At 37.8% G+C, this 19,216-nt stretch overlaps 1 protein-coding gene across 1 annotated transcript; it reads right to left on the bottom strand.

Moving 5' to 3' along the window:
* Window positions 1-3,015: 3,015 nt before the first annotated feature.
* On the bottom strand, window positions 3,016-18,987 carry LOC149390314 (non-specific phospholipase C4-like). The gene is made up of 5 exons (XM_089620510.1): window positions 18,529-18,987; window positions 17,679-18,058; window positions 4,786-5,195; window positions 4,142-4,315; window positions 3,016-3,462 (listed from the first exon to the last, which is right to left on the bottom strand). The coding sequence occupies exons 1-5, from the start codon at window positions 18,799-18,801 to the stop codon at window positions 3,119-3,121; spliced, it is 1,581 nt and encodes a 526-aa protein (XP_089476636.1). The 5' UTR covers window positions 18,802-18,987; the 3' UTR covers window positions 3,016-3,118.
* Between the last annotated feature and the right edge of the window lie 229 nt (window positions 18,988-19,216).

Genomic DNA, 19,216 nt, shown 5'->3' with positions numbered 1-19,216 from the left:
CCACTTAACCACCATTTTATAAAGTGAAGCCACCACTTTAAAAATTTAATGGTTCTCGATAAATTGAATATACAAATAGGAAATAGTGTTATTCATATTGCTAATACTAAGCGGAAAAATAAGACAAACTAATATAAACAAATATGTAGACACGAGAAAAAAAATACAACCGGATTCAATCAAAGCCGATAAACGAAAAGGAAACGGACAACACGTCGAGGCTTATTAGACGATTTTTTTAAAAGGGTTATTGCTCTCTCATCGAATGCTGGAAAAACATGATTAACCGTGTCCCATGATACAACGACGTACGAGATGAACAAAGCATGAAGTTGTTGAACTCCGACAAACTTGAACACGTGCCAGAAAACTACCACCACCGTGAGAGAATTGAGAGGAAAGTTAAAAGATATTTTGTATGTTCTACTTATGTCTAAATGAGATCAGTCTTCGGCCTTATATAGGATCAGCCAACAATGTTTAAAACATTGAAAATCAATGCTCATTAACACCATAATTGTGTCATGAATTTTATTGTTACAAACAGTACAAAACGCTCCATCATAAGTGCACGGTTATTACCATTCCATTAGTGCACTTTAACAACCATTAAAATGGGAAACTAGTTTTGTAACATATTAAAATTAATGAGGGAATTCAGCCCAAAAAATAGACTTCAACCAAGCCAATCTCGGCTCGCTCGCAACTCGCCCGATCGACTGGGCTGATGGTGGCGACGCGCACGGGTGTGCGTGATGGACTTGAGCTTGCATCAGCTTCAATTTTTTCACATATAAGCACAACAGTATTCACATATTTAATCCATGTGAGACTCTTGTATGTGCACACCATTCACAACACACTCAAAGTTTCCTTAACAATTTTTTATTTTTTTTTTATTTTTTATTTTTTATGTTTTTTAACACACTTTTAGCATCAATTTCTTATTCACCTTAGCTCCGATTTTGGCAAATAAATAACTGATCTTATACCTCTAAAAATGAGTAATAAGAATCAGTAAAAAAAATTCAGTTTCGATGAGTTGAACCCACTCGAATTTTTTTCACAAATCAGCCAATAACTTAGTATTAAATTCTCTTTAATATTCCATAACTTTATATTAAATTCTCTTTAATATTAATTAACACACAATTTTCCAATAATTAGTTCAACAATCAATAATAAAGTGAAATGATATTGGATACGAGAAAACAATAGTCTCCATGACTGAGCACTCGTGATTATCAAGTTCAACAGTATTTGATATAATTCAAGACGACACTCAATTGTCACAAGCCAATCTCGGCTCGCTCGCAACTCGCCCGATCGACTGGGCTGATGGTGGCGACGCGCACGGGTGTGCGTGATGGACTTGAGCTTGCATCAGCTTCAATTTTTTCACATATAAGCACAACAGTATTCACATATTTAATCCATGTGAGACTCTTGTATGTGCACACCATTCACAACACACTCAAAGTTTCCTTAACAATTTTTTATTTTTTTTTTATTTTTTATTTTTTATGTTTTTTAACACACTTTTAGCATCAATTTCTTATTCACCTTAGCTCCGATTTTGGCAAATAAATAACTGATCTTATACCTCTAAAAATGAGTAATAAGAATCAGTAAAAAAAATTCAGTTTCGATGAGTTGAACCCACTCGAATTTTTTTCACAAATCAGCCAATAACTTAGTATTAAATTCTCTTTAATATTCCATAACTTTATATTAAATTCTCTTTAATATTAATTAACACACAATTTTCCAATAATTAGTTCAACAATCAATAATAAAGTGAAATGATATTGGATACGAGAAAACAATAGTCTCCATGACTGAGCACTCGTGATTATCAAGTTCAACAGTATTTGATATAATTCAAGACGACACTCAATTGTCACAAGCCAATCTCGGCTCGCTCGCAACTCGCCCGATCGACTGGGCTGATGGTGGCGACGCGCACGGGTGTGCGTGATGGACTTGAGCTTGCATCAGCTTCAATTTTTTCACATATAAGCACAACAGTATTCACATATTTAATCCATGTGAGACTCTTGTATGTGCACACCATTCACAACACACTCAAAGTTTCCTTAACAATTTTTTATTTTTTTTTTATTTTTTATTTTTTATGTTTTTTAACACACTTTTAGCATCAATTTCTTATTCACCTTAGCTCCGATTTTGGCAAATAAATAACTGATCTTATACCTCTAAAAATGAGTAATAAGAATCAGTAAAAAAAATTCAGTTTCGATGAGTTGAACCCACTCGAATTTTTTTCACAAATCAGCCAATAACTTAGTATTAAATTCTCTTTAATATTCCATAACTTTATATTAAATTCTCTTTAATATTAATTAACACACAATTTTCCAATAATTAGTTCAACAATCAATAATAAAGTGAAATGATATTGGATACGAGAAAACAATAGTCTCCATGACTGAGCACTCGTGATTATCAAGTTCAACAGTATTTGATATAATTCAAGACGACACTCAATTGTCACAAGCCAATCTCGGCTCGCTCGCAACTCGCCCGATCGACTGGGCTGATGGTGGCGACGCGCACGGGTGTGCGTGATGGACTTGAGCTTGCATCAGCTTCAATTTTTTCACATATAAGCACAACAGTATTCACATATTTAATCCATGTGAGACTCTTGTATGTGCACACCATTCACAACACACTCAAAGTTTCCTTAACAATTTTTTATTTTTTTTTATTTTTTATTTTTTATGTTTTTTAACACAACACTTTTAGCATCAATTTCTTATTCACCTTAGCTCCGATTTTGGCAAATAAATAACTGATCTTATACCTCTAAAAATGAGTAATAAGAATCAGTAAAAAAAAATTCAGTTTCGATGAGTTGAACCCACTCGAATTTTTTTCACAAATCAGCCAATAACTTAGTATTAAATTCTCTTTAATATTCCATAACTTCATATTAAATTCTCTTTAATATTAATTAACACACAATTTTCCAATAATTAGTTCAACAATCAATAATAAAGTGAAATGATATTGGATACGAGAAAACAATAGTCTCCATGACTAAGCACTCGTGATTATCAAGTTCAACAGTATTTGATATAATTCAAGACGACACTCAATTGTCACAAACCAAACATGAGAAGATTTTGTGAACAATGGACTTAGGTCGTTCTGGTGGCGACATGGACTCGCTTGCCACACAAACAATGATTTTTGAGTCATCGATCCCACTTAGTTTGGCCTTCTCGCACTCATCGAAGAACGTCTCAAACGCGCCATGGCAATATTTGACTGCCTCAGAGACTGTCAAGCTCTCAACTAATTTGAGAGGGTAAATGTCTTTGGCGTGATCACCGTTAAGAGTTGCTGTCATTTGCACTAGCTCCGCTTGAAACTCGCTGATTTGGGCTTCCTCTCTAGCTCCACGATCTCGTAATTTCACTGGTTCCGACAATGTAACTGTAATATCGTTGGAATATATAGTTATTCACTGTGTCACACAACTTCATTTGAAATATTAGAGAAAGATCGCCTAGTGACTTTAATTGACGATACTATTTGTTACTATGTTTCGCTCTTATTAATACATGATTTTTACATATAATTTAACTTTGAATTTGTATTTTATACTATTTTGTTAACAAACTTAGAATGGGAAATATATTGTGCATTTTCATTGTTAATAGGTTTACCAAAGACTGCTATTCGTTTATAATTCTCTATAAATAAATGAAAAAATGGTTACAAGTAGTCTATTAAGTATAATGCTAGTGTATTCTGATCAATAAATTAACTTTTTGCGTAAAATGGTCTTCAAATTTAGAATGTTCAATACATTTTATAAAATAAATATTTTTTTATTATGAAATCAAATACCTAAACATTTTAAAATATATTTATGTACAAAAATTATGAATTAAAAAGAAATATTCTAACTCCAAGAACTCAAAATTTTTTAACTTCTATTAATGTTTAGTGGTCAAGATAAAATTAAATTAGTGTCTTTTATAAGATTGTCAAGTTATTTAAGTTGACAAACATTTTATAACTTTATATCACTGGTGTAGAAGGTATTATTTAGGTTTAAACCTCTATAAGAAATACACATTTATAGAAAGTGAGAGCGAGGATTGAGGACCTGGGCAATCGGTTCTTGGAGTGGTGCGGGTCAAGAAGACGGATTCAAAGGTTCCAGCCCATTCGTCGCGCTTGGTCAAGAAGTCTTTAAGGTTGAAAATCTTCTTGACGGTTGCTGCTATTGACGAATGCTCGAATTGTGATGTTGGGTATGGCCCGGAAGGCTCATGAAGAACTTCACATACATTCAAATCACCGGAATTAAGTTTTTATATAGTGCTTTGTTTACTTGGTTATAAACAATTTCAATTTGGTATATAAGAAGACCATTTCATTACATAGTGAAGGATTAATATATAGGGGACTTTTGGGCACAATTGTTTAGAAATTTGGTCACCATCACATTTGATGGCAACTTAATTTGATCGTTTTAATTATCTTTTTATCTCATAATTAAAATATATATAAAAAAACAACCAACCTTGAAAAAGAGAAATATTTTTTTTAGTAGTGTTTAGCTAAATTTTAAAATATGATAAAAGTATGGTGAAAATTGTAAAGACTTTAAAATGAGTTAATTATGTATAATTACTTTCCCTTAAAAAAAATGAGAGGCTAGCTCGCTGACAAGCATCACCACCCATCAAATGAAGAAATGAGCTCGAATCACTAATGAAAAAAATTATTAAAAAAAAAAAAATGTACCTGTCCCGCGTTCTATCCATGGAGATATGAGGATGACTGGAACCCTAACTCCAAGGCGGTCAAAATTAAAATTATAAGGCGCTTCACCAATGATGTCATCAGGGCTAGGGATTCCATTGATAGGGGTAGGGACATGATCGTAAAATCCTCCGTGTTCATCATAGACAACCACGAACAACATCTCATCCCACTGAGGGCTCGCCCTGAGAGCCTCGTAGACTTCTTTGACGAACCTTTGGCCTTCCGACACGTCGTGTGAGGGATGGTCATCGTTCGCAGGAATCGACAAAAGATCAAAGTATCGCGGCTCGATCACCACATAGTTTGGGAGAGTTCCTTCTTCGCAGTGCTTCTTGAAATGCACGCTAAATTGATGAAAGTGTTTTATGTACTTCAATTTTCTCAAGTTCCTGCAAGCCAAAGTTAAGAGACATTTGTCTAGTAAAACAATTACTACTTTCTAAGCCTTAATATTAAATTCCATTGATATTTAAATTGATATGATCTTGGTAGCTTGTTTATAAAGCGTTTTTTTTTTCTTTTATGAAAAGTAATATATAACAAAATAATCATGCTGAAACAAACATTATAGCACCATAGCCAATAGTTATAGTACGTAGAAGTTAGTTATGTTAATTCGGTATAGAGAATATATATTTTTTTGAAACCCATAAATTTCATTCAACGGCAACCAAAAAGGATTGCATTATGCACCACCGGCGTTACATCGCTACAAAAACAAAATCCAGTTGTGTGATTATCCCCAATGCTCTTACAAAGCCTATGAGCCATTGTATTCGCACTTCTAGAAATCCAAATACACTTAAAACAACTGAAAGACTCTGTAGCTCTAAGAATCTAATCAAAGAGAGGTTCCAAGCTCCAATTTGGACAGCAATCACATTTCTCCAAGCTCTCAACAATTTGCTTGTTATCCCATTCTCCAATAAACGATGCACATTACGAAATTTCGCCACTAAAATCGCTAAATACACTCCAGCCATTTTTGCTTCCATCTGCGTTGCTGCAATGATCGAGCTTCTCAACATCCAGACCACTTCCCCATCTAAATCGCGGGCCATCATCCCCACCACGACTTCTGAGCTTCTAAAATTGGCAACCATGTTGACCTTGACCCATCCCGGGAGAGGCTTTTGCCACCTGAGTCCCTCGACGCCATTGATTTCTCCACGTGTAATACCTTTCTCGGTAGTGTCCTTTAAATTCCAGATTTCTTTGCACCTACTTCGAAAAATCCTGATCTGAGCCTCTGTCGAATCGCGCGAGTCCTCGAAAATTTTGTCATTCCTGAATCGCCACACAGCTTCTGCAATAATCGCAGATTGCAGAAGAAAGAAGCCTTTGTCGTAGCCTAGATCCTTTACCATCTTGTTGCGCTCAAAGATTTTTTGAACCAGTCTAGGCTGCTCTTCTCTCTGTCGCACTCACACCTACATCCATCTTCCTCCGACATCCAGAATCGTCTAACAAATGGGCACTGAAAAAAAAGATGTTGAATGGTTTCGTTCTCTTCGTCGCAGAACACACATGATCTGTCCTTCACGGGGAAACATTGATTTAATCTCGTCCTCATCGGGAGAGAATTCATCGCCATTCTCCACAACAAAACTTTGAGGTTTTCGGGGAGTTTAGAGTTCTAAAGCCTTTTCCACATCTCAATTTTCGGATTGCAGGTTGCTTCTGCTATAGTCCAATAAGCCGACTTGAGATCAAAACTTCCTTTCAGTGATCCCAGCCAAATTAATTTATCGTCTTTTGGCTCCCTCAACACCTGCAACTCCTCGGCTAACTCCACCATATCATCTCCCAGCCAATCTCTTATCTTTGCCCGATCCCACAATCTTGTATTCGGGCGGAATAAGTCGCTGACTCTTCTCGGAGCTTGGCCTATTCCTTGTCTCATTCTCCAAATCTCAGCATGTTGGAACCAATTGATCCCTACTATGGGTATCGTATTACCACTCCCAACCAAGTAGCACGAGTTGCTCCGAATAATGTGTTGCATCGACATGATACCCTGCTAGCCTCCCGAATCCCCCCGCTCTCATTTCCACAATACTTGTCCTTGAGAATAGACACCTATAATAATCTCAAATTCGCCGTCATGTGTCATCCTAACTTGCAAAGAAGAGCCGTGTTGATGTCTTCGAATTTCTGGAACCGCAATCCTCCACAAGATTTTGTTGGCATATCGTGTTCCAACTCGATAAAGCTGGAAACCTCTCCTCGTCATTATGCCCGTTCCACCAAAATCTTCTACTAACTTTATCTAAGGCTTCGAAAAAATACTTTGGAAGTCGAAAATTGGCCATGGCGTAGATGAGAATGCTTTGGATAACTGCCTTGATGAGTGTGCCACGTCTCGCCTTCAAGATGATTTTTGCCATCCACCCTTTTAGTCTTCCATAGACCTTATTTTTAAGCTTCGTGAAGTTTTCTCCTTGATTACGTCAAGGAAAAAGAGGATTTCCAATATAATGAATATCTCGTTTGCACTCTATCATTCCCAACCAAGACGTGATCTCTCTCCGACGGAAATTCGAGCTATTTGTAAAAAAAAAATAAGCCAGGATTTTTGAACGTTGACTCTTTTCCCGGACCACTCTTGATATTTTTGAAGATATTTCCACACCGCCCGCTCTTCATCTCCTCTAGCCCGACAGAAAATGATGATGTTATCGGCAAACAGTAAGTGTGATATGCTTATCCGGTTTCTCCCGATGATAATGCCGTGGAGCCCTCCTTGCCCTTCTTCCCTCAATAGCAACCTGCTCAAGACTTCGGTAGCTAAGATAAAAAAAATAAGGTGATAGTGGGTCTGCTTGGTGGAGGCCCCGGGCCGGGGTCTTATTCTCTAAGGGACTCACATTTAGGTGGATTGCATAAGAGATGGTAGTGATGCATTGCTCAATGGGCCCCACAAACTTCTCCGAGGCTCCGAAACATCGAAGATGTATGAAGCTACTACTCCATCTTATCATATACTTTACTCATATCTATTTTACTCCCGAGGAGACCCCCTTTATCTTTCTTCCTTGTCAACTTAGCCACCACTTCTCTTGCTAAAAGCGTATTTTCCTCTATCCACCTTCCGAGCACAAAGGCGGATTGAAACAGAGAGATTATAACATCCAAATGTCTTATTAGTCTTGCCATAATAATACGACTGATGACTTTAAAGTTAAAATTGCATAAACTTACCGGTCGAAAATTCTTGAAAGTCTCGGCGCCTTCAACCTTCGGGATAAGGACCACGGGGGAAAGATTGATAATCTTAAGAAGCTTCCCATTCCTAATAAAACTCTTGCATGAACTTTATCAACGAGTCTCCCAAAATATCCCAAATTTTCACACGGTCTTCCTTACTTCTTCCCTGTCAGGATCGCCACTAGCCTATCGTTATCCTCGTCTCCAAGTATCGGAGTTATCAAGTTCTCCAAATTCGAAGGGAAATATAGATTTGAAGAGTTGAAAAGCTCCATGCACTTGAGATGTACTCCTTCATCATCCATGATTCTTCCAATGTGGTTCCTCTTTTTCCTCACCAAGGCGGAAGTGTGAAAAAAGCGAGTGTTCTTGTCTCCTTTAAGCCACGTCTCTCTTGATTTTTGACGCCAAACCGATTCCAATTTCCGGTTTAGGTCTAAGATCTCGAGACTCAAACTAGCCTTCTCCTCTAGACTTGCCCTCGATATCCCTCCAGTTTGGATCTCCACTAGCCGTCCTTCATAAACCAGCCTTTAGCCGAGCCTTTTCTCCGTACCATCTCCTTGCTTGTCATCCTTTGAGCTCCCGAAACATAATTTTTTATTGGATGAATACTTCCAATTGAATGAATATGAGTAAGGAATCCATGGAAAAAACTAGATAATTTATTTCTAATCGTAACTAAATGTTCAATTTTACCTTTTTTTTATAGGGAAAGGTGAAGCAAAATAGCTATTAAACAATGGCTTTGATTTACTAAAGCCATCAACAATTCTTTTAGCACGATGGAAACAAAAAGTTTTTCCTAAGGATTCTATTAAATAGAAATAGAGAACGAAGTAACTAGAAAGAGTCTTAGAAGCCCCTTCTATAAGGATAGTCTTAGAAGCCACCTCTTTAGCTTTGACATGAAGCTTCCAACTTTCAAACCCAGAGATATCTTTATTCCACATCTCTTCGACCACATCCTTGCAAAAAGGTTTGTCCGCTCACGCCCCGTAGAACCGGAATGGCCTCCACCCTTGATCTTCCTTCAAAAAGCAATCAAGTAATATAGGGGCATGGTCCGATCCTACAATAGTGAGATTCCGAACACCCGCATTCCCAAATCTCCTAATCCACCCGAACTAACTATAGCACATTCTAATCTCTTTGTGATTCTTTTTTTTACACCCCTCCCATTAGACCACATGAAATTCCCTCCAATGGCTCTTATATCTATACCCCCGATCTCTTGCAAAAAGTCTCTAAGGTTTTTCCCGGTGTTCCACGTAACCAAATCTCCCCCCCCCCCCCCACTTTGTCCCCCGCATTACCAATTTAATTTAAATCCCCCAAGAGAGCCCAATCCCTTCCCGATGTACCCACTAATTTCCCCAACTCATTCCAAAACACCCGCCTATATTTCAAATTCGAGGGACCATACACACTCCAAATATCCCAATCTAACTCTCTAGATTCCGCTCTAGCTATATACCTCATATGTAATTTTTTGTTACTTTCAAAATATCCAAATTTATACCTTTCCTCCACCACATACAATTACCTCTCGACAAGCCCCGAGCCCCACACCCCCTCAAAAACCCATTTTTTTCTCTCGCCCTTTGCATCCTACACCCACCCCCATTTTTGTTTCCAAAGGAACCGCTATATCCGGATTGTGAATACGAATGAGACTCCAGAGGATCTCATTCGTTTGGTCTCCATTGAGATCAAAATAATTTCATGAGAGGACTAACATTGACGAGGTAGGGGGTTGTTAAAGCCCGCCTCCTCGGCCAATGTTAATGAGGTATCAGCGATTTTCCCATCCGAGCAAAGAGCCTCAATCTTGATCGGAGTTATCTTGCCTTTGTTGGAGTTGCTTCCCACCGTCTTCTTCCTGGGTTTAATCACCTTTCTCTCGCTTGTATTCAAATAAGCCTCATCTTGTAAACCCACCATGAAAGCCAGCTGGAGTTCCTTGGTGAACTTCTCTACTCCTTCCATCTTGCTTGAGATATCTAATCTTGTTTACATTTCTTAAAATATCTCTATCAGAATATCTAGATCGCTCCCTTCTATTATTTTGCCAATCCTCATGTACCTCACGTTGCTTGATCGTCTTAGTGCCACCGGAGTTCCTCTCGCTGGCTCTCTCCCTTCCCGCCTTTATTACGGAGCTCCCAGCTTGCCACCCCTGTGTACTTGTCTTTTCCATAGTTTTTTCTCTACCTTCTAGATCTAGCCCATTTAGTCTTTTTTTCAATCTTGGCCTGAGAGAGTGGTGTCAACGCCTCTGTTTCCATCAGTCGCACAATCATGTCGTCCACTCGGATGAAACATGACTTCGCTGGTGATTCCATATACAGCTATCCCCCACACTTCTTGACCAGAGGAGAGTGGGAAGGCCTCACCATTGCCCAGGTCCGACGATTGCACTCTTCTATTTCGTGACCTAGAAATACACTATTGAAATCTAGTTAACCAAGATCTAGTTAACTGTTAATGAATATCATCAATATCTATTGAAATATGATCAACACATATTGAAACCTGATTAATTATTATTGAAATCTTGTCAGCAACTATTGAAATTTGGTTAACTGTTATTGAAAATGATTATTTATAAAAATTAAAAGATTTCACAGCTAATATTGAAAAAAATTACGAAAAACAATTATTTTCGACTATTTGCACTTATCTTTCTTTATGTTGGGCCTATACAATAACCATACTTTCTCATTTTTTGGCCTAAGCAATACTACTAATCTTCAATACATTTCAATTTTCAAGTACCATCGCCCATCTTTATTATTAAATTAAGTCCACTTTTACAAATCACTAAAATATATTACTTACTATATTTTTTAGTTGATTTTTATCGTAAAATTACGAAAAATTGATAAATTATGGGTTTAGTTTATCCCAAGGTTCTAAACGCCGGCGAAAGTCGACGAAAATCGACGGCGCCGTCGCTACCTGGAGCTCAACGGCCGACGCAGATAGTGTTTTTCATTTTGTCGTTAAAAATCGTTCGAAATTCGAGAAAACGACACGTCGTTTTGCAAAACGATGACCGTAGTCTGAAGAACGCGCTACAAACGATGGCACACCGGAAATTTTTTGTTGTTAATTTTTAGGGTTGTGAATTCTGAAGTGGGAGAAAGAACAGAGATAGGAGACGGGGAAGAAAGAAGATAGAGGAGAGAGAAGAGAAGAAATCTTTTGTTTAAAAGAGAAAACAATTGAGTCTGAGTCTGACACATACTTTTTTTAATTCTTTTTCGAGATATATATATATATATATAGATATATATATATATAGATATATATATATATATATATAGATATATATATATTGTATATATTATACGAGTAGGCAGATTTTCAATATTGCTCTATAGGATCCATAATTAGTGAGAGCCCAATTCAATATATCTTTCCCTTGATTTCCCTCTATGTATAATATATATAATTAATCTATTTTCTAATATCATTTTTCTAAACTTCTTTTTAAAAATATATATATACACAATGATACAATATTTATGTATATTATATATATACACACTTTACTAGTACATTGTTACAATATATATATACAATTTTCTAAGAAATAAAAGTTATGTACAATGTATTTTCTTTTTTTATATATGTATAAAAATTGAAAAAATATATGTATGTATATATTATAGGTATATTTTTTTAATATATTTTACGATATTATTTCCGTTTGATTTTTCATCGGTTTTTCGATTTTCCATCGAAAACGGCATTTGAAAACAGTATATTATTTTTGTTTTCCATATTTTTTCCGTTCGATTTTCTGTCGGCGTGTCGATTTTTCGTAAATTTGGAGGTTCGAAACGGTATCGAAAACCGCATTTAAATCATTGGTTTATCCTACTCCTATTTTAGAGCGAATGCTTTTTTTTACGAGAGTGAATATTGTTGAAGTCAATTTGTGCGGATTTGTTTTTATGAATTTTCGTAGATTTCATTAAATTTCACTGATAAGCATATTAGGGGATTAAATAAAGGGCAGCGTAGCAAAATAGCCAAAATGAAACTATAAAATTTGTTTTTAGCCTACGTTTCACAACTTTTAGAGAAATAGCCAACATGTTTATGTGGCAATAATTAAGGTCTGATTTCCCCTTATTTATCAACAAATTCGTCATTTTCTCTCTCCTACTTTTTTCCTACACTTTTTTTACATAAAAACTTCAAAAAAACCATATCTATCTCATATGAACTTGAAATTGAGTGATTTCAAATCCTACAGATTCGTGACGCCGAGATCTTCAAAAATAGATCCATTGTGTTTGATGAAAAATCATGTTTAATACCATAGATGTAGAAAAATCACGTTCCTACTTAAATATAGAAATAACTGAAATTTTTTGAAATTATCAAAAAAATAAATGGAAACGTAAATATGATGCATTAAACATAATTTTTCATCAAACACAATGAGTCTATTTTTGAAGATCTCGACGCCAGAAATTTGTAGGATCTGAAATCACTCAATTTCGAGTTCGTATGAGAAAGATACGAATTTTTGAAGTTTTGATGCAAAAAAAATTATTTGAAAAAAAATAAGAGGAAGAAAGTGACGAATTTGTTAATAAATAAAGGCAAATCAAACCTTAATTATTGCAACATAAGCCATTTGGCTATATCCCTAAAAATTGTCAAACGTAGGCTAGATCCAAAATCACATGTTTAAAGTGACCTAATTAGTTAAAAATCTCTTAAATAAACCTATAATATATGTCTTTTTGGTAATTTCACTGGAAAACTAGTTGAGTAAAATTTATACTATGTGATATATTTTTTAGTGATCTGTAAAATTGAGTGGTTAATATAATAATAAACAAGAAATTGAGGGGATGAGTGATAGACTTGAAAATTCAGGCTATAGACCCAACACTTTTTTTTTTTTTTGAAACAAACCACAGTAGTAGAACCTCAAACAGAGGCAAAAACATCAGCAACAATACAATGAGAAAGCCACTGTGGGCAAGAAGACAACTCTACATCGTCGGTGAGGGCATCACGCTGAAACTTAGCCACCTCGTGCGCTGCATTGTTACACTTCCGGGGGACCCACAGCAGCCCGTCCCGCAAAGGTAATCGCCTGAGCTCGGAGATAATGTCCGCCACAATCGTACCCTGCCGCCCGAGGGTCTGCTCGCCGCGTATCAACTGCGTCGCCCGAAGACAATCGGACTCGATCACCGAAACCCGCCAACCTCGCTTCCTAGCAAACCGGAGACCTTCACAAATCGCGTAACATTCCGCGGACAGCGCGGAATCGACCCACTGTATCCCCTTGGCCACCACGCCAACCACACCTCCGTTGTGGTCACGTATCACCCCTCCCACCATTGTGAGCACCCCACCATCTGACCACGCCGCGTCGACATTGAGCTTCAACTCACCCCTACACGGTCTCGTCCACCCCTCAGCCCCGGCCTCGGTCTCCCGCTTGGCCTGCTCCAGCGACGCCGAGCAGGTCTTGAAGCTCTCGATCCAGCCAGCCACCTCGTTGACCCACGTCTCCGGCGATTTCGTAGCGTTCTCAAAGAGACGCGAATTCCGGTCCGACCACGCTACCCAGACCAACCCACAGAAGAGCTCAAAATGCTCTCCCGAGAGAGCCGAGGCTGCCCGGAAACAAATCTCCTTGAAGGAGAGATTCCCCGTCTTGCCGACCCACCTCCTCAACAACGAGGCCCGCCAAAGAGCTTGTGCCCGCTCACAGTCCCACACAGCATGTAACGCGCACTCCGAGCTCGTCCCACAATACTCACAAAAAGGAATACATTTGACCCCCCGCTTCCGCAAATTCCCCATGGACGGGATAGCTTCGAACCACACACGCCAAACCAAATGCTTGATCTTCGGCGGAATCGGAGAGGCCCACAACTTAGTCCACCATCGAGCCTCCTCCCCACTAGAGCACGAGGCGCTTCCTATGATCTCCGATCTCGCCAAACGATACCCGGAGCGAACCGAGTAGGAGCCGTTGTCTTCGAAATGCCACACCAACCTATCCGCTCCGCCTTCTTTACTAATGGGGATACTTCTAACTGCCGTCACATCATAAGGGGAGAGATAAGCCTCCAATAACCCATGATTCCATCCTTCTAGAGAGAAGAAATCCACCACCCGCCAAGGATAGTGATCATCCGGCTCGGAAGAGGTGAGAGATAGGGCCCCCGCTCGCGGAATCCATGGGCACCCGAAGGCCCTCAAATTTCCCTCGCCCACTTGCCATCTCAATCCCTTGTGGAGTAACTCTAACGCCCAACAAAGACTCTTCCCAAGGTGAGAGAAATGGCCCTTACTCCGAAGCTCGAGCACCGACGAATTCGGGAAGTATTTAGCCTTGAGGACCCGTGTCATCAAGCACTCCGGGAATCGGATCATACGCCACACTTGGCGGCCAACGAGCGCCCGATTAAAGTCACCGAGATCTTTGAAGCCTAGCCCGCCCTCACCCTTAGGCCTCGCAATGAGCTCCCATCGTTTCCAGTGAATTTTCCGCTTGTCCTCCGACCCCCCCCCCCCCCCCCCCCCCTCCCCACCAAAACCGGGCAATGAGTCGGTGGAGCTCGTCGATGATGGTGACCGGAAGCTTGAAAAGACTCATAGAGTAGGCCGGAATCGCTTGAACCACCGCTTTGATAAGCACCTCTCGACCCCCCGCCGAAAAAACTTTCGCCCTCCAAGATTGGAGTTGCTTTTGGACCCGATTCGTGATGTTGCTAAAAAGCAAGACTTTCCTTCTACCGACCCGAACCGGGAGTCCAAGGTAGCTCTCAAGCTCCGATGTGAGAGGAATACCGAGCCACCGAGAGACCATCTCCGCCTCTTCCTCTCCCACATTCCGGGAGACACAAAACGTAGACTTCTCAAGATTCACCGTTTGCCCCAACCCCCGCTCGTACACTTCCAACACTTTTCGCAAGGCCCGACAATTCCTTTCATTTGCCTCACAAAAGAGGAGACTATCATCGGAAAACAAGAGGTGCGAAATCCGAGGAGCCCCCGAGCAACAAGCGAATCCTCTCCAAAGGCCTAACCTCTCTTGGCCTCGGATAAGAGCGGAGAACCCCTCCGCACACAAAAGAAAGAGATAGGGTGAAAGGGGGCACCCTTGGCAACGCCCCCTCGTCGGAACAATTTTCCCTCCCACCCGGCCATTAATGACCACCGAAAACGAGGGAGTGAAGATACACTCCATGAACACCGCAACAATTTTAGGCCCAAAACCCACTCTCTTCAACATAGCCTCGACAAAGCCCCACTCCACCCTATCATAGGCTTTGCTCATGTCAAGTTTTATTGCCGCCACCCCACGTTTCCCGCTAGTTTTCCTCCTCAACGAGTGGAGAAGCTCAAACGCGATTTTAAGATGATGCATGCAGTTAATATAGACCCAACACTTGACTAAACCCAAAAGATATAATTGATATTTTCCATATTTTATATCAATATTAACTGCATGCATCATCTTAAAATCAATGTCAACGATTATCAATAGTAAAAAAAAAGGTAGATTTGTATCATTCTCATTTGTTGAAGCTTGTTCACTATATTTAAGTATACTCTGTTATAAACTTAGTTTTTAATTTTAGCTGTGTAGATTATAAAATTGTGACATGAAAATTGGAAAATTCGTTATTAATTTGTCACAAAATTTTGAATTTCGTGGCCAACTTCATTAAAAAGTATAACCGTCTTTGTATGAATGCAATACTAATAAATATATTAATACTTATTTTTTAGTTGGTTTTGATAAGGAGAAATTAGGTAAGTAGTCCAATAATCCATCATTCTTTAAAAAATTTACTCAGTTTCAATTTATTAAAAAATTTGTACATTAGGTCGAAATAAATTAATTAACCGATTATGTTAATTTAATTTATTTCGGAAAATAGTCTTTCAGGCTAAAATAAATTAATTAACTTGATTATGTTAATTAATTTAATTTGGTTTAGTGGACTATTTTTTAATAAAATAAAACTGAAGTTATAAAAAAAAGGTAAAAAATTGACTAATTATCACAAATACTTGTTTTGATAAAGTGGTGTAAGAATAATAATACAAAAAATTAGAAAAATAACCAACTTAAACGTTTGATATTGCTAAATAGCCAATGTTTGGTAAATATTAAGTAAATAGCCATAAATGATGACGTGGCTTAATATGGCAGTGGCTATTTACTTGATATTTACGTTTGTAAATATATAAAAATGACTATTTACATACTATTTACCAAACCTTGGCTATTTAACAATTATCAACGTTTAAATTGGTTATTTTGCTAAATTACCCTAATAATATCATCTCCATGAAATAATTAGTAATACTAGTACATACACGTTTATGATTCTAAGCTTCAACAATTCAACGAATTTCAAGGATGATGGGGTTGAATGTTAGTATTTGGAAATTACGTTCGCAAATGCACGTTATGAAAGAATATTTAGTGCTCTCCATTCCCAAAAAAAAAAAAAAAAAAAAAAAAAATCCTCCATAGGATCACGTGTAGAATCTCCGATGATTAGTATTTGAAAATTAAAAAAACAAGTATTAAAATCGTTTCTCTTTACGATCGCAGCTTTGGTCTTCTTTTGCATAATTAATAAATGAGCAATGCTATTTATCACAGGTCCGACTTTTGACGATCCATTGTATACGTGATAAGTGGAAGAATCTTAAATAATTTTTTGTGGTTATCACTTTTTGGTGGGGAAGTGTCGGTCGTTCACTCGTGACAAAAATCAATGCTGTAAAATAATAAATTGATATATTAATTTTTTCATCAGGACTTCGCACATGTTTTCATTTAGCTTTCTATTTTCGTCTTGCTTTGTTAACCGGCTATTAATATTTAACTTAACTTTATCTGGTGGTTTATTTTGGAGTAAACACGTAGCATTAAGTTGAATTCTAATAGCTATAATAATTTAAATAACCAAATTATATTATAAATTAGGGTACACGCTTAAAATAATTTTATATCGCTTCAATTCGGACAGAGATTTAAATATTTCATTAGTATTATAATTGTCATGATGTGCTGTTAGTCAAGTATATCCATCTGTATTTGGTCACCATATGCATCTTGATCAGGTAATCGCGTATACTTTATTGGACCCCATTGAACTATTTCAAGGAACTTTTTAAATATTTTAATCAAAGGTTAGTACAAACCAGCTAGCTAATAAATTAAACTGGATAATAATCTAGCGATATCGTCATAATGATCAAAGAATGAGAGCGTGACTTAGAAAAAAAGAAAAACGGAGAGCGTGACTTTGTTCTGTAGATTATAACGAAGAGGGACACCGGTTAACATTGGATCCCACTCTGATACTTGTTTGATATCCCTACAATTTGACATACACAAATTTCTAAACTAGTGGTTGCAATAGGATTTTTATGTTCTCATCCGCTATCCTTGGATTTATTGTATGTTATTATTTCCTTTAAATATTTATTTTATCATAAAAGAACATCATTTTTTTAATTAAGGATTCAGTCTAAATGTAAATAACTAATAATTTCGTTTTAAAATTAATTTAAAAGACTTGATAAACATTCCGAGCAATATTATAGACCATTAGCTCTCAATTGAATTAAATGACGATGGTATATAAATGTAATACCTGTAGAAGAAAGTAGATGCAGGGTATTCAAAGTAGATTCCGAAAGAGTGACCTTGTTCATGCAGAGACTCAAAGATGGTCTTCTGAGGAAACCCTTGGATGAGCTGCTTCGTGTCGTTTCCGGTCATGCCATGCGAGGTGGCAGAGTGAACGAAGAGCCTGTTGGGCTGCGTGGCGGCCGGGACCGACGCGAACCATCGGTCACACACCGCAAACTCGGAGACCAAGTCTTTGTACACTGGCACTGAATCGGGCCCAAACCCGTTCATCACTATCTCTGCCAGCCCGGGCCCAGTGCGCTCCGCGTTCTCGGCGAACCCTTGCATGGCCGCTGGAACCTTCTTGCCCGCCGACGCCTCGCTCCATTCCTCCCCGAATACCTATCACCCAGTGGCGTACAAAATCCTTACTCAAATTTAAAGGTAGTCATCTAATGTAACACGTAAATTGAAATTAAAGTCGCAGTAAAAAATATATATGTAAATAGTTTCATAGAGAATTATATAAAATTTGCAAGTATCAATAGATTTTTTTTTTTCCACGTCAAACTCCCTCTACTTTTTTGACATTTTTTTACCCGTCAAAATTTTGCTGATAATTTCAACAAAAACAAATTACATATTTTAAATTTGTAACTTATTTTAATCGTATTTTTAAGGCATCAGTTATTTGATAAAATATAATACTCAAAATAAAATTAGATTTTTTTTTCAACAAACCTGTACCTGTATAGTTTTTAATAAAATAATTAGTGATGTTGTGAATGAGGAGCCAAATTATAATTTTGTAATAAAATTAACACAAATAAACCACGTGCCCTTCACTAAGATCAATTATTTGATGCCCAAACCTGCTCGTAAATGGCCTGGAAGGAGTGGCCGGGGTCGGGATCGACGAAGGCTGCTGCATCGCGGAAGAAGATCCGCTTGGTGATGGAATTATTATTGTTATTATTATTACCAGCAGTTGAGATTGGGTTTGATTGAGTTCCATCGACACCGTCGATCTCGGGGTTCAGGGATTTCATCCATCCTAGCATGTGGTCGAACGACCGGTTCTCTTGAACCAAAACCACCACGGTTTTTATGGGGTAGCTCCTCTTACTTCTCGACTCCGAATCCATGTTTGAGTAGTTTATTTGTATTCGTGATGAGAGAGAGAGAGAGAGGTAGTATGTTTGGCCGTGTATAAATAGTGTACTTTTGCGATTAATAATCAAACCGAAGTCAACATCAGAACATCATCCAAGCGAATTGAAGTATATATAAATAGGGGTTTAGGTTTTCTTTCATTATGAGGTGTTATTTAAGATGCGTTAGGTAGTGTGGGTTGTGCTTATGATTTAACAATTGAGGTTAATTAAGTAGTGGGTGTGCTAATGATTATGTACACTTATGGGATTATGTTGTCTAGAAACAAAATTAGATCAATACGAACTTCTTTTAATGGAGATTTTTTCGATTTTGTTAAATTGTCCTTACACCAATATTGTGATCAACCAAAAGAAGAGCGCATGTGGGACAAGCTAAAAGGAAAGA

Source organism: Urtica dioica, chromosome 7 (assembly GCF_054948205.1).
Source record: "Urtica dioica subsp. dioica isolate 48M chromosome 7, U.dioica_male_clone48M_v1_H2, whole genome shotgun sequence".
NCBI classification, from domain to species: domain Eukaryota; kingdom Viridiplantae; phylum Streptophyta; class Magnoliopsida; order Rosales; family Urticaceae; genus Urtica; species Urtica dioica.
The sequence above is the reverse complement of the archived record's forward strand: the minus strand, read 5'-3'. Positions and strand labels throughout refer to the sequence as shown.